Genomic DNA, 16,743 nt, shown 5'->3' on the forward strand with positions numbered 1-16,743 from the left:
AATATCCACGATACGTAAAGGGTTGGCAGCTGATTCACGTCTACATCAAAATAAACGTACGCTAGATCTGTTGTAAAAACGCTATCTTCAGGTAAACGCTACGGCAACAGCCGATTGCAGACACAAGTCTACGTTTCTTTATGACGTAAGCACGATAAAATATAATTTATAGAGTAAGACAACATAATCATCCGCGGTCGGTATACGACCCAATGAACAACGTACACACAATAAATTCAGTATGACTTCTATTTATTTCATGCTTTCCAGTGGTTTATAGAGAAATATCAGTGAATTAAAACTGATAATTTCACTGTTTCAAACAGTGAAAATTATCAGTGAAAATTATCGATAATTTTCATTGTTTACTGTGAAATGACGTCGTTTTTTGACGAAATGACGTCATTATCCCAGCGAATTCTTTAGTTAAACTCTTTAAAAATGTATATAAACTGTGAAAAAAAGCATAAAATAAAAAGAAAATTTGTTGGATTTGGTGGAATATCAATTTTAATTCACTCGTGATCATAGAAAATATATATTTTCACGAGTGGCGCACTTGTGAATTATAATCGATAATCCACCGAATCCAACAAATATCCTCTATATAATCATTGTAGTCGACACATTGATCCGATTAAGTAATATTGCTTGGCAATGGCAATATACATAATGGTGCGTTTAACGGCAGTCATTTGGGGACTAACGGCGGTATCTTTTAACCAAAATATTGGTATACTTGACTAATTTATCATTAAACGATTTAATGTAAAAGCCACAACTAAAAAATAAATACCTGTACGCCACGCCTCCTATTTCCAAGCTACGCCTAAAGGCGGGAGCGACTTCTCATGCCTACCGATAAAACGCAAATTTAAAAGTAAGCAAACAATGAATTACTTAATTTACGTGATTAAAACTGTTGACAAGCTCTTAAGATAGCACACCCGTAATGATTTCCCGCGATTTCTTCAAAGATCGAAGAGCCTTTTTACCTGTTAACGTATGGATATCTAATTTAAGCAGGTAATTACGTGAAGATGTCGTGGCCGAGTGGTTAAGGCGATAGTCAAGAAATCTTTTGGGATCGTTCGAATCCTGCCGCGACGCATACTTTTTGCGACGCGTTTTATTTCTTTTCTAACGTGATGTGATTAAAAAAACATATAAGCTATGTTTATTCTTAAATATGTTGCAATTTTTAGGCACATTCTTCAATTTTTAAAATTAAAACAACTTTATGGCTAAATTGGGTGATTTACTGCTGAAAATACGAATCATGCATATTGCATTGTTATTTTTATTTCAAAAAGTAAACGGTAAATCTTTCTATATCTTGGTATTATTGCTATATATAGGTTATCTATAAAAACTAAGTTCAAAATATTACTTAAATGATACTATTTTGAATTTTATGACACTTCGTTTTAAACCAACCCAATTTCTACTTGGCTGACACCACTTACATTTCATGGCGCTCTTCCATAGATAACAAGTTATAAAACATAAATGTCTGTAAAAGAATACTTATTTCATCTTGTTTAAACTTAAAACACCCTTACTGCATCTGTACACACCAACTGCATGCCCATATTTGGAAATCTGGATGAATTATGGAACTTTCATATAACCCAGGGGTGCAAATAAACCGGACAAAAGCCGAGCGTGGGGATGGTTTTGAAAAAAAAGTATATCTTTTAAAAAAGCATGGAAAGCCTACCTAAAAATGTGCATGCAGTTCAGTGAATTGATGCTGATTAAGAAAATCATACATTAGATTATATTTGGAAAGGTGCTCGTTACGGGTGCGCTCACTTTATACCGGTGAATACCGACGAAAAAAAGTTGCGATTCCATGCCGTTTAATTTCGGAACAGAAACGGTTACTCAACTGCACTCGTAACCATAACATTTAATAATAATGATATATTGGCAGTCTGTTTTAGATACACATTGGTTTTTATATTAAACGAGCGTAAACATCCAATCAGAAGAATGCTATCGTTTACACTCTTTAATAATTTAGGTGGCGTTTTAAAACTATCAACCGTGACACTCCTCAAATGTTCCATGATCACATGTATGACCATTCCGGGATGTTCACTATATCAGTTCTTGCTTTTATCATTGATTTATAAAGTATAATTGATATTAATACAAATTGATCGGTTGTTCGACTTTTCAGTGTTGTGCATTGTTCGTCATGCGTCGTCAACGTTTGGCTTGTTACCACTCTACGGGCCACATTGTTTGCTTTTTGTATTTAATTTAATAACACTTGGTGTCAGAATGTTTATATTGACAATATCTAGGACCAGTTTGAATTTAGTTTATGTCGGTAAAAAACTAAATCACCAGGTATAATCTTAGTTAAACCGTGTTACCACTTTAAAATCCACAAATGCCACGATACTCATAACTGAGCCGATGAGATTATATCGTACAAGCACACATGTTTTACATTTATTGCAGTTATTTTCGTGTTAAAGTGTTTATGTTCAAGCACTAGAAATTATGAAATTGTATATCTCGATAGTCCTCGCTCAGCCAACCAGCACCGACGCAATGGTATGTGCTGAAATGTAAAGGTTATAAACATTTTAAATATGCAACCTATGGAGCACGTATTTTGTTTTAACTTGTGAAATGTAGTTCTCTTATAGTCCCTTACCACTAATAACAATTCATAATCTGCATGACTTAGCTGTGTCACTGTGTAAAATAACCTTTCAAAATAAAAACAATACATAACAATCGACAAAATAATAATTATTCGGTTACGCATATGAATCTACAACACAAAATATATTATTTATGTATTTGATAAAGATTTGCAAGGGATCCGGTAATATCACATATTTAAATGTATGATTGCGCGTTTCTATTATTACCATATTCGCACAAGGGATGGTGGTGATCGCCAAGTGTGCTAAACAAACTACTAAGTTCACATCTGAAATCATCCCAGGTTCCATTGATATTAGGCAACAGCGCCACACAGTCCTCGGTACTTCCGTGTGTCACGTGTCCTGGCAACCAGTTCGTGTAGGAGGCCGACATACCTGCAGGTATATTATGGTATAGCCCCCTTTTGTTTACATATATTTTACATATTAACAAAAACTATTAAATAGTCTTTCAATATTTATAATAGTAACCCTCGTTAAAAAAGTTGATTAAAGAAAAAGAACATTTACAATTTAATTTTTATTTTTGTTGAAATGAATATCAATATGTTTCATTAACAAAATGCGTGTGCAATTAATGTGATTAACATTACAATTAACTGACTTTAAGCGTAATTAGCTGTTAATTTTTTTTAAACTAGATCCTGATAATTTTTCGAACTTTCATTTAACTGTTAAATGCTCTTGACTAATTATCCGATATGTCTATGAATGACATAGAATGTATTACGATTTATCGGTATAAAACGTGAGTATGCTGGGATACAACCATAATAAGAACTGCACTGCGTTTGCTTACCGTCCGTCCACACAAATCGTCCCTCAACAGATGTGTCACTGAGTCCAATCCATGCTGGTGTCATTTGATTGTGTCTCCTCATGAAACCCTCTATGAACTGCTGCTCTGGGTCGTCGTTGATGTGCACAAGATGACCTCCTTTCAGTTTACAGGTCTGCTCAGCTTTACTCCAAGCCTCGAGGTTGTGGTACAAAGCGTAACAACTTTTACCAAATTGTGCAACAATTGCAGTTGTTATGTGAGGACATGACTGCGTGTTACCTATTAGTGACATGATACATGTGGATATTAAAATAAAGAAAACCGTACAGATATGAAAATATGTTAAATGCGATCATATTTCCGAATTCAGTAAATGATTCATACCGCCTGCTTTATGCGATACATACCATCCGTGTTTATCAAAGCATCTGGATTTATAGGTGCTGCTGCGCCAACAACCGAATCTGCAATACATAGGAGAATGGGTATGGGCATGCGGCATTTATTGAATCTTGATGTCACATGAAGCAAAAACGCATATATTTGCTAGGATGTGATTTTTCTTTATGTTACAATAACAACTAATGTGTTAGTAAACTAATTAAGTTCATTGCATAATGTGGCATAAATTTTTGTCTGCCGGTACAATTTTTTGATACAATTTATTTAAACGTTTTTGGAAACAGAAGATCAGTTTTGCCCCGAAGATATTATTGCCTTCTTATATATCATCCGTTGTAATAAATTCATACATCCGTCAAATTAGGTTTCAAAGAACCAATATATAACATAAATAAAAGGTAATCATCCATCCCTATTGTTTTCATAGAAAAACATTTTGTAGTTTAGGCAAAACATATTTAAAAACAACCATATAATACACAACATAAAATGAGAAGGCCTTGGAAATAGTGCTAAAATGTGTTAGCAGAATACAGCGGACTTTCATTGACATAATACTTCGCTGTTTGTGTACTTAATTTTCTAATTACCGAATTCACAAACGTATCCGAGGTTTATGGCGTGGAGACCACTACAAAGCACATCCTCCCATTGTCCACCATGGGCTATCCAAATGGCAACACAATCTTCATCGCTTTGAAGTGTTGACGCCTTCCGACCAGGGTACCAGTGCGTATAGTTTACAGGATCTCCTAATGTCGTGAACAACTATATAGTACCAAAGCAAATATAGACACATTTGAGTCTACTAAAGTATAATTTATTTTTAAATAAAAGTCATGAAATATAACATGTTTTACTATGTGTGTTTTTGGATTAATGAAATAATACTTATTTGAGTCCAAACCCAGGTTTATGTAAATAACATGAGATTTATTGCGTATTGGTTGGGTTAAATTACAAGAAAGTCCTACCTGAAGACCAAACAAAGTGTTCCTCTCTAATCTTGTCGTTAAGCCCAATCCAAACATTGTCATCATGATACTGTCTGACGACCTGGTAGATTGTATTCTGTTGTTCGTCGTTTGCAATGTGGACTAAATGTCCGCCACGACTTTTGCAGTCACTTTCAGCGCTGGACCAAGACTTATTAACCATTACAAGCTCGTAGCATGTCTGACGAATGTTGAACAATTTTCCATGGTGCGAAGCAGCATGCGAGAATACAGCGGATGCGCAGCCGTAGTTAACTAGTTTTGAAAGTGTATAATTAATTTTAAATCAATCATATCTAGTGTCAATTTATTGTGTTTAGTTGTAAGTATTCTAAAAGTAAATTGTGATATTATATAGTAAGTACATTTTATTACGAAACAGACGTTTAGAGTTTGTAAACACTGTTTACTTACTTGAGGTACGATGTCAAAACATTTTATTAAAAGAGCGCGAAATGACCTACCACCGGTCGAAACACTTTCATTTGGTGCCATAGAAACATTTAAAACGGCATAGGTACCTCTATGAGTGGACGCTGCTGTTGTAGACATTGTTGATGCAGATTTGGTTACCGCAGTTGCAGTTGTAGACATTGTTGATGCAGATTTTGTTACCGCAGTTGCAGTTGTAGACATTGTTGGTGCAGATGTGGTAACCGTAGTTACAGTTGTAGACATTGTTGGTGCAGATGTGGTAACCGCAGTTTCAGTTGTAGACATTGTTGGTGGAGATGTGGAAACCGTAGTTACAGTTGTAGACATTGTTGGTGCAGATGCGGTAGCCGCATCGGTCATTCTTGGTGGTGTACCTAAAATGGGACATTTGTATTTTCACATTTCCTCGTAGATCACCTTACCGTTATACCACCATGCCAGAACAATTCGATGCAAACTTACTTTCGTTTTTAATAAAATATTGTATTCCGAACTAACGGCGTGTATACACTTATATCAACAGTTCAATATAAACATGACATTAATAAACGTCATAATCTTGGCGTCATCGCATTAGAACGAAAGGAAAACAACGATAAAGAAACAAACAAACGATTATTTATTTATTTTATGCTTTCCGGTGGTTTATAAAGAAATATCAGTGAAATAAAAGTGGTATTTCAATTTTTAAACAGATAAAAATAACAGTGAAAAATATCGAGATTTTCCACTGTTTAACTGCGAAATGACGTCATGTTTTCAACGAAATGACGTCATTAATCCAGCGAAATTATCCAGTTAAACTCTTTAACAATGTAAATAAACGGTAAAAAAGCATTTAATAAAAAGAAAATTTGTTGGATTCGATGGAATATCGATTTTATTTCACTCGTGATCATAAAAATACATATTTTCACTCGTGGTTGCGCCACTCGTGAAAATATTATTTTATATGGTCACTCGTGAAATAAAATCGATATTCCATCGAATCCAACAAATATCCTCTATTTACTATATGTTTTAACCAAACAAAACAACGATGCAACACATTACCGGCGTGTACGTACAAGCAAACACCGGTGAAAAATTATGTTTGTGTTCATACAAACAAAAAGATGATCATATAATTACCCTTGTGTTCAACAAAACGTCAATAGTTTCATCAACGCTGCATTCGTACTAACAAAACGACGATTTATAGTATTACCACTCTGTCCTAACTGATTCCCAATACAACGTCGCAATTCTGTGAAGGAGCCTTTACGCACAAAACGTACCTTTAATACACAATAATTTTCCAATAAATATTCGGCTTTGCAATAAAATACACAGGTTTGTCAAAACTATTTTGAAAGTTGTTATTTGAGCCCAAATTCAATATAATGTATCAGTTGTTGATGTTTTTGTTTGCTTTTAGAACAAATTTAAGAAGATCAAGCTTTAAATACGAGAAAAAGATAATGAATATTGTGTTCATTATAGACATTAACCTTCAACTCATGTGCTACTGACAATTCGTTTATATTAACAACTAGTGTATTCGTATGGCATATTTTCTGTTCGTCGCTCATTTTTATGGAAATTAAGCGTTTGTTTCATAAACCTGGCCAAGCATTATTCTTGTATTTTAATTTATTTATGTTATTAAAGTTAATTCCAATACGTACTTGATCGTGGAATATGATGCCATACCAAGCTTTGGTTCTTTTGTCCAAAACGTAGTTTGCCTGAATAGCGCAGCTATTGTTCTCTAGATGACCAACTATAGTTGTGTTTGCTGACATCTTGAAACAAAACAAACTAAAATACATTTGCATTGTATTCAATACGTACCACACACCTAATAAAGTAACCCGATGCTGAGATTAGTAAAATAAATAACAAGCCAATTCGTTGAATTGATAATCCCGCCGAATAAATTGTGTTTTAAAGTGTGTATAGTATGTGTGATATAGCACAGAATACCACACAAAATGCATCTATGATACAAAAAGGGCAATAAAAGCTTGATTTTCGTTTTAGACTGTCCGACGTGCGGATGGATGAACATCGTTATAACACTAAACTAACAAAGTTGGGGATTATTGTTTTTATGTATTGCAATTCTCGCCCATGCTATCTATACACCCACGAATTTTCGTGTTGAAATCGTGTATAATATCTGAGATATTGCCCTAAACAATTGCATTATACAAAAACAACAAAGGGCGATAATTCTTATTTGGAAAGTGTAGTGTTATGGTTCTTATGCATGCCACTTCCACTCATATATATATTTCATATACATGAAATTCCATGTTGAAATATTGTACTGTATATGAGTTATAGCCCTGACAAGTATCACCATAAAAAACAAAGGTCAATAACTGAAATTTAAGAAAGTTAAAGGTTATGGTTTTTGTCCATGGCACTTTTCTTGATTTATATTGATAAATCCATGATTTTTCATGTTGAAATCCTGTATCTATCTGATATGTATCCCTGAAAAGTTACATCATACAAAATTAACAAAAGGCAATAGCTCTTATTTAAGAAAGTGTAGGGTTATGGTTCTTGTGCATGGTACTTTTCCTCATTGATATATATACACCTATGAAGTTTTATGTTGAAATCTTATATGTTTTTTTAGATATAGCTCGGAAATATTTGTGACAGACGGACAGACGAACGGACTGACAACACCAAAACGTTATCTTTCCGCATTCGGCGGGGGATAATAGCTGTACAAGTATTGAGAAAAAACATTTCCATAACACATGCCATATTGACAATAATTCTTAATTACAATTACATACGTCTTATATTAAAGCTGACATATAACTTACACGAAATAGGTTCAAATCTCTGTATTTAGCCTTTAATTTTAATTTATAATATTACGAGGACATATATGAAGTAATGGATATATTGTTTCTATAAATAATTATTATGAGCAGATATTTTCAACGAAGCATGAACTGCTTACCGAATCACAAATGTCATTTCTTTGTCCATTGCTACAGATGCAAATATAGTCGCCTGAAACAACTAAAACGTATCGGCTGGCGACTACAATCGAGATGAAACACAAAACCCACATCTGAAAATGTTAGAATAGGCAAAATATAAAGGAATTTGTTCATTCCTTACATCCTTCAGTTCCGTCAGCACAATTATTCATTTGAAATATTTTAACTGGATATTATAATAATTTGTCTATTTTGTATATACCCTAAAATCCAATCATCATAATAATTACTTTTGAAGTAAGACAACAATATTCACCATGTCCACATGTCCAAACACAAGATAAATGCCTTATCAAATCACGTTTTCTCCACAATTTCTCTTATCGTGTGGCGATGACCAGTTAGCTATAACCCAATTTATTCGAATGACATTGGAAAATGATTCTTTAATTAGCATCGCCGCATCATGACAGTTGTTTCTCTATTACAGAAAAATTATACATAAGCACTGAAAGGATTTCATTATATGATAGATGTTATAAGTTTAAACCCACCCGCGTACGTTGACCTTTTTATTAATGATTAGTCACGTTGCAGTGATTGTTAATAAGCGAATATGGAAAAAAATAACCGTTGCCCAACGAAACTAATTTATTGTATACTTTTCAGTGAAATAGAGAATTGGTTTTAGGAAACGTCTGTGTTCATCGACATCGACAACATACTTCAACTGCGTTTTACTTGATCAACTAAACGAAATTTATGTAGTTTCTGCTAAATGTTCCGGTGATCTAGATCACAATTTCAAATTATTATTTGCTGATAAAGGTATTTATTTTATAGATCTAGGTCATCTTTATGAAGTAAGAAGATAGTGTTTCAACACAAATTTTGTTTTGAGTCGTTTCTTATAATTTAAATGCCTCATAATATCTGACACTTTGTATTATTTAGACTACTTGCAATGTTATGATTTACTGAATGCTCTGTTTTCTTGTTACAAAAGTGTTTTGTGACTTTTATTTCAAATTAAAAAAAAAATATAAAAGTTTACTGGTTCAAGGAGAATAGGACGCTAGGACAATATAACGTTTACTGATAAGAAAGGTCCTGAATCTCCTAGACCAAAGGTTATACAATAATATTATTTCGAAGTAATGTCATCTTATTCGAATCATCCACTAATCGTACCCACCCAAGAATCAAGCAAAATCTTCTATATAAGACTTAAGCCGCAGCCAATAACATATTGGTAAATTTATTTTAAATTGTTGTTTTCTTACATTTAATTACGTCCACCTATCAGAGCGACCTTTCAATTGTGACTGTGGAAACAGTCTAGATAGGATTTTTCTCCATCTAGCCCCTTCTAAATAAGAGGTATACCTGTCTATGGCTGGCATTGATACAAACTCTGCAATTTAAGGGTAATCTTTAAACATTTGTTTACATGAAACAAGAGGTTTTTTTTTCATCACCATTAACACTCAAAATGAACGAACATTTGGTAAACTATTTCGTTAAATAAAGTTAACCCATACACAATACGTGTTCCTTATATCAATAGCCACAATTTCAAGGATTGACTTGGTTTGGTAACATAGATTTAAAACGATAAAAAATGTTGTTGTTTTTATTATTTTGTGCGGTACAACATATTCCATTTTAATTTCCTGCAACGATATTTATTCATACGACACACGAACATTAGCATGGTACATGAACATGTGCTGAATATATTGTACCACCAATGAATATATATACACGCTTATTACTCGAACATATTATATAAGTCACGTAGGTAGACTCACACAACAAAGTTAAGGTCAGTACCAGAAAGCGTTTCAGAAAAGTCTGGAAAAGTGTCATTTTAAAGAAAATTCCAAGCAAAGTCCAAGGCCCGTACCTTTTCCAAAAAATATTGTACCGGAACGAAATGCTAACTTGATCTGTATATCATGCAGGTAGACTGAAACATCAAACCATCTATACCGTCAATATCTTTAAGCGGTTAGTAACATAGTCCGGATAACTGTTGCTCTATTGTAGATTTTTAAGTCCAAGGCCCGTAACTTCGCCAAAAATCAATGGACCGGAACGAATCACGAACTTGATCTGTAGACATGCATAACTTATTTTTTTAAATAAATCTGTATTTACATGTTTACAATAACAACTTTACGATCGCGTGAAAAAAATAAAAATATGCTTTAATTTGTAATAAACCATTTTTCCGCTATAACGTAAACTGCTCACAGTCATTCGACAATGGAATGGTTCACGTCAGACTTATCCTACATGTAAACGAAAATGTATTTGCAGAATGTGTCGACGTCTTAAGTGTATATTTTTATCTCAGGTCATACGTTGTTTTGTTGTTTTTTGAATCTGTTGAAATGCATTTTTAAAAGTTACACCGCAATAGCTCGTTTGTTGCTAGTAAAAAAACTTGATAGAGGTATGCTTATTTGTTTTTCAGAAAAAGTATTATTGTTTATAAATGTCCAGAAGGTGTCGAAAAAGGTGTCGAGAAGGTGTCCAGAATGTGTACGCGATATCGCCATAGTCGGCCGATGTCCACTTTTAAATCAAACGAATATTTAAATCAACGAATTCCAAACGAAATTATATTGTTCCACATAAAACAAAAAAGAGCATTTTGTATCTTGTAAAATCTATGTTACAAGACAACATCTAGCGTTGAAAGTTTGGCTATTGCTATAAGGAACACTGATTTTGTATGGGTTAACTTTCCGAAAAAAAAAATGAAATATTCGCTGATTTTGAGTGTTAACGTGGCTTTAAAACTTTTTATTACACGTCAGATATAGGTATGCAGTTGTGTCCAGTGCCCGTTTTTACTGTAGCCTAATGAGCCTTGTTTATGGCCACGATAAAAAGGTCTACGGTTATTGCTCTTAATAAACAATCAAATAACGATGATTTTGTCTGAGAAAGAACGCCTCTACAACAAATGAATGACTGTATGACCGCAATAAGGTGTGTTTACTTCAGGAAAACTAATTTACATAGAGTTGATGCACCTCAGTTTATGTTTTCTTTAGAACTTACGCTTAAATAATATACAAACGTGCTCTACTATCTTACGAATGACATACGATACTATTCTTGATCAATTGTTTGATTGATTAATTAATGACTGATCAAAAGTGATATTTTGGGCATCTAACAATTTACATGTGTCTATCGCAACCGTTGTTTATTTTTTGGTGTTTTCACTTCATATTCACTTATATTTGTTAATGCAGTATCAACATACTAAAACAATATCCCGGAAAGAAAAAAATAATGCATTTGAATATCAACCGTTCTTTCGTTTTGACAACTGACGATAGAAATGATTCGATTTACGATGAGTATCTTAATTCAGTTTTAGTGCAGATTCGTTCATACGACACAAAGACATTATTTTGTTTTACGGATAATTTCGGCTTGGAGGACTCACTAGTCATGTAAAATAACAAATATAATTTATATTTTTATAAATAACTGGTAGCAAGATGAGTTGCAGATAATTGGTCAATAACCACATTTTAACAAACTCTGTTTAATTCTTTTCAGCTCAATTCAACAGTAAAAATGCCCATACTATCACTTTAATAAACAAACTGTCACAACAACATAAATTTATTGTAACATTGCACTCAAATAAAACCTAAAAAAACGAAGATTAAATTGACACAAACAACTATGTTCCAATATAATTTTGAAAGAAGAACTTTCGACAAGAAACATCCGTGACGAACAGTTTTGTTCTTAGAGCCTCCCCATTCACTCCGGTCTTTCAGGTCGCGTAAGGCGCTCAGAGCCTTCCCATCCGCTCCGATCTTACAGGTTGCGTAAGGCGCTCAGAGCCTTGCCATCCGCTGCTGTCTTACAGGTCGCGTAAGGCGCTCAGAACTTTTCCATCCGCTCCGGTCTTACAGGTCGCGTAAGGTGGTCAGAGCATTCTTATCCGCTCCGGTAATACAGGTCGCTTAAGGCGCTCAGAGCCTTCCTATCCGCTTCGGTTTTACAGGTCGCGTAAGGCGCATGTCTCAGAGCCTTTCCAATCCGTTGCAGTCTTCCAGGTCGCGTAAGGCGCATGTCTCAGAGCCTTTCCATACGCTCCGGTCGTACAGGTCGCGTAAAGCGGTCAGAGCCTTCCCATCCGCTCCGGACTTACAGGTCGCGTAAGGCACATGTCTCAGAGCCTTTCCATCCGCTCCGGTCTTACAGGTCGCGTAAGGCGCATGTCTCAGAGCCTTCCCAACCGCTCCGGTCTTACAGGTCGCGTTAGGCGCATGTCTCAGAGCCTTTCCATCCGCTCCGGTCTTACAGGTCGCGAAAGGCGGTCTGAACCTTACCATCCGCCCCGGTCTTACAGGTCGCGTAAGGCGGTCAGAGCCTTCCCATCCGCTCCGGTCTTACAGGTCGCGTAAGGCGCATGTCTTAGAGCCTTCCCATTCGCCCGGTCTTACAGGTCGCATAAGGCGCATGCCTTCCAATCCGCTCCGGTCTTACAGGTCGCGTGTGGCGCATGCCCATTCAAAATCATCGCAGCGAAAGTGGTTTTCAACATTTTCGAATTTGTTAAATTAATTATTCAGCTGTTGCATTCATGCCGCAGCATTTTTGTATGGAATATATGTATGAAAATCTATGCAATTAATTTTATTAAACGCTGTATAGAATTAACATACATATAGAATTAACATACAAACATAGTCAATATAGTATAAAAAGGGAAACATAAGAACCTTTTCATATGAGACAAGGACAATAACAAGCCAGTATTTAAAACCCCTAAATCGAACAAATATTAATTTCTTTTTTTGTGTGTGTAACGCCGCACCTGCACATTGCTGCATCTAAATGAGCAAACGCATGGTTTTGTGCCTTTGTCTGAAATAATACCCTTATTGTAGTATATATATATATATATATAATATATATATATATATATATATAATATATATATCTATATATATATATATATATATATATATATATATATATATATATATATATATATATATATATATATATATATATATATATATATATATATATATATATATATATACAAGAATGTTTGTACAGCGTTGTTCCTTCATTATCCGAAAGCATATATAAGAACACTCGTTCGAATATCCTTACTTTGAAATTTCATCAGGTATTACGAGTTGCATTGTGACGACATTTGCAGTCGATGTTTCATTTGTGTTTGTTTTATATATGTTTGTAATTTTAAAACGGTATAATTATGCTAAAACATGCAAAACAACTAACTAAATCTCCATTTAATGTATTTTCGTATTAAAGTAATAAGGCCACTGTTTTAATTAATTTCAATTTAAAGCAGCAGGAAATATCATCAACAAAGAATATATAGTTGTATTTTGTATGTCACGTTATTATTATAATCGATTTTATAGAAATGTTTTGTATACCGAGTAAAAAACAACTGTATCGGATAAATTTAACGTTCATGTCATATCAGATAGTTAAAAGTGACGAAACGAACATCTGCCGCGACACCCTTGTATATGAAAATACCGACTTAATGTGAAATACCCTAAACTGTGTACCCAATTAGCGCGTTGTAAACGACAGCAGTGGAATATGCAAGTCTACTTATGTATCTTTTAGATCACAATTACCAAAATGTACAATGCTGCGATTAAATATCAACGATCAATTAAGTAGGAGAGTCACTAGGAACATACTTAACCGATTTATATTACAAAATGTACTCCTACTATTTATTTATGATAGTTGCATACGTTAAAAATACTTCTCAAACACCACGATTGTTCCCTGTTGCGCGGTTTTCACGTGACGTATAGAAAACTAGTAAGCTTATTGGACAAGGCATGATCGAAAAAAGCTGTGACAATCAAGTAGGTAATGGTAGAGTATGGTTTGACGCCCGTTTTTTACTACTAGAACATAGATATATTCATATCAATTCCACTATAATGTATATTGATATCGTTGATGAAGCCGAATCTAGCTATTCTACTGAATTAACATGTGGCCTCAAATATGCGGTGAAAATCACTGCATATGTACGTATTTGCTAAATTGTATTCTTCGACGCCATTTGCGTCGTTACAAATAATACAGTTTATGATTCTCCTGCAATTAAGTGAGTCTGATGAAACTTGCATTTTTGCGTTGAACATAAGCAAGAAAAGGAATTCAGCCTTCTTAAATCTGGATTGACATACACTTGTTTTGTTACAAATCACCGGTTTCCTCATTGTGTTTCTGTCGTCATGTGGTCATGGATTTCTTCTGGACACAAACTCGGATCCTTGCACGTACGGGAGCAATACCATCACATGTCACAATCGTAAACTTACTTCAATTCCTGTCTTCAACTTGACACGCTTTACAGATCTTCGAGCTAATTTTAACATTTACCTGGGTAACAACGGTCTACCAGTATTGGCAACGATGCATTTATTCAGTTTCGCTCCCTGAATTGTTCACAAAATATACATCTTCAATTAAACATAATTTCTCAAATTCACGAATACGCTTTCCGCGGAATCGAAGACCATATTGAAATATTAAATTTGATGTTTAATAGTCTCCATTCGCTACCAGAGGAAATAGGTTTGATTATCAATTTGAAATACATAGTTCTAGAAGAAAACCACATTGTGTCATTGACTCCATCAGTCATGGCTAAAATTTGACATGCTTTAACGACATTTAACGTCATAATCGTCTCCTTGCAGCAGTGGCCTACATAATTTAATTTCTTAAATGAAATACAGTATCTTTGTATTTATGATATATCTTTTCAGTTTTTGGATTAAAGTGCTTTTCGTGGTCTTGTAAATGTGAAGGGAGTGTCATTAAACCGCTCTAATAAAAACAAAATCCCAAATGCCGTGTGTACTTTTTCCGCCTTTAAAAAATTTGAGATATCTGACAATTACTTTTTAAACAAAAGCAAGGATCGGAGTAAGTGTTCGTGTGACGTAAAAATAGATATAAAGAAATCTGCACTAAAACTAAATTTAGATTCACATGGTACAGGCATGATAAGCTGTCAAACGAAAGTACGATTGATATTTAAATGCATTATTTTCCCATGGTATTTTTATTTTCCATTTTAAAAATGTTTTTTTCTGTCAAAGCAAATCGAGCGAAATAGAGCACGTAAACTTTTACAGTGCTTAAAATCGATAACTAAGCATAAACAAACATGTTATGTTGTTTTTTGAAAATTCCATATGAATGTTTGTCCCGTAAAAAAGCTGGAAAAAAACACCCATGGGAAAAACAAAAAAAATATCATGAGAAAAGAAAAATCCCATGGGTTAATGCAAAAATCCCATGGAAAGACCAACTTTGCGAATACATTTCATAGTGAAAAACGCATTTGTAAGCAAAAATAATCAATTATAAATCAAAATTATGACTTTTATCGCATGCTTTATCTCAAAGAAGCTAATTCTCAAGAAAAAAGGTACTTGAGTTTGCGAAATTTCGGTTTCTCAAAGTTTTTCTGGTGGCCGTTAATCCGCTACATCTATGTTTATTCATTAAACGATCGCTATAAGTAAACACACTGCTGAAATATATTCGCGTTCTAATATCACGCAGCATATATTATCACCTGATTTTTTTTAAACATGACCGCAATCAAAATCCTTAGATAAGCTGCGAATGAAAACATCCAGCAACTCAAAGCTAAGAGATGAATTATTGAAAATGCTCGGAGAATAAATTACTGATGGTGTTCAAGCCAAGTTGGCTAGGGCCTTCATTTTCACTTTCGAAAGTAGATTACATGTATGCCATTCCCTAATGTATAATTTCTTGTTTACAATTAACAAATTACAATTTAAACTGATGACCACAACGACATATATAAACAAGTACACAGATAATTACACTGACAACGACGATAAACTTGTTTTCGATGTTTTTTGTTAAGGCTTATTTTAACGCTCTCGAGTCCGTTTCATGTGGCTTTAACAGTACTCGTGTCTATTGGGGTAATTTAAAACGCTCTCAAAGTGGAGATCGAACCCCTGACCTCCTGGTCGGTAGGCGAACACCATATGCATATTTTTATCCACCGTCGTAAACACTATTACGTACTGATTGCAAACAGAGTAAGTATGCTTATATTATAGTACAAACGCTCTCGAATAAGAGCTCACTAGGATAGACACATGAATAACACTACCGATGAACTTCTTGACCCCCGATTACCATTCGTTATGCTATGTGCTTGGTAAAAGACGCTATGGGTAACAATCCAAGCTGCTGGGTAGGCAAGCGGCCATAACAAAAACAGAACATCTGGTCACAATCCATAGGCGACGCACTGATCTATATAAAACGGATATGATTCATTGTACAATAATAACAAAAACTAATAACACACAAAGGTTAACACATTGTCAAGTTGTTTTTACTTGTCTGTGCTACTGTCCCTCAAATGTCCTCTCACATTCTTTAGAAACTGA

The 16,743-nt window shown here is 34.3% G+C and overlaps 1 protein-coding gene across 1 annotated transcript; it reads right to left on the reverse strand.

The window, feature by feature from the left end:
- Positions 1-2,451: 2,451 nt before the first annotated feature.
- Positions 2,452-8,570, reverse strand: LOC127882302 (macrophage mannose receptor 1-like). The gene is made up of 11 exons (XM_052430869.1): positions 8,539-8,570; positions 8,266-8,379; positions 6,968-7,084; positions 6,508-6,577; positions 5,387-5,674; positions 4,845-5,120; positions 4,461-4,622; positions 3,876-3,932; positions 3,487-3,747; positions 2,892-3,062; positions 2,452-2,575 (listed from the first exon to the last, which is right to left on the reverse strand). The coding sequence occupies exons 2-11, from the start codon at positions 8,377-8,379 to the stop codon at positions 2,544-2,546; spliced, it is 1,548 nt and encodes a 515-aa protein (XP_052286829.1). The 5' UTR covers positions 8,539-8,570; the 3' UTR covers positions 2,452-2,543.
- Between the last annotated feature and the right edge of the window lie 8,173 nt (positions 8,571-16,743).

Source organism: Dreissena polymorpha, chromosome 5 (genome assembly GCF_020536995.1).
Source record: "Dreissena polymorpha isolate Duluth1 chromosome 5, UMN_Dpol_1.0, whole genome shotgun sequence".
Lineage (NCBI taxonomy): Eukaryota > Metazoa > Mollusca > Bivalvia > Myida > Dreissenidae > Dreissena > Dreissena polymorpha.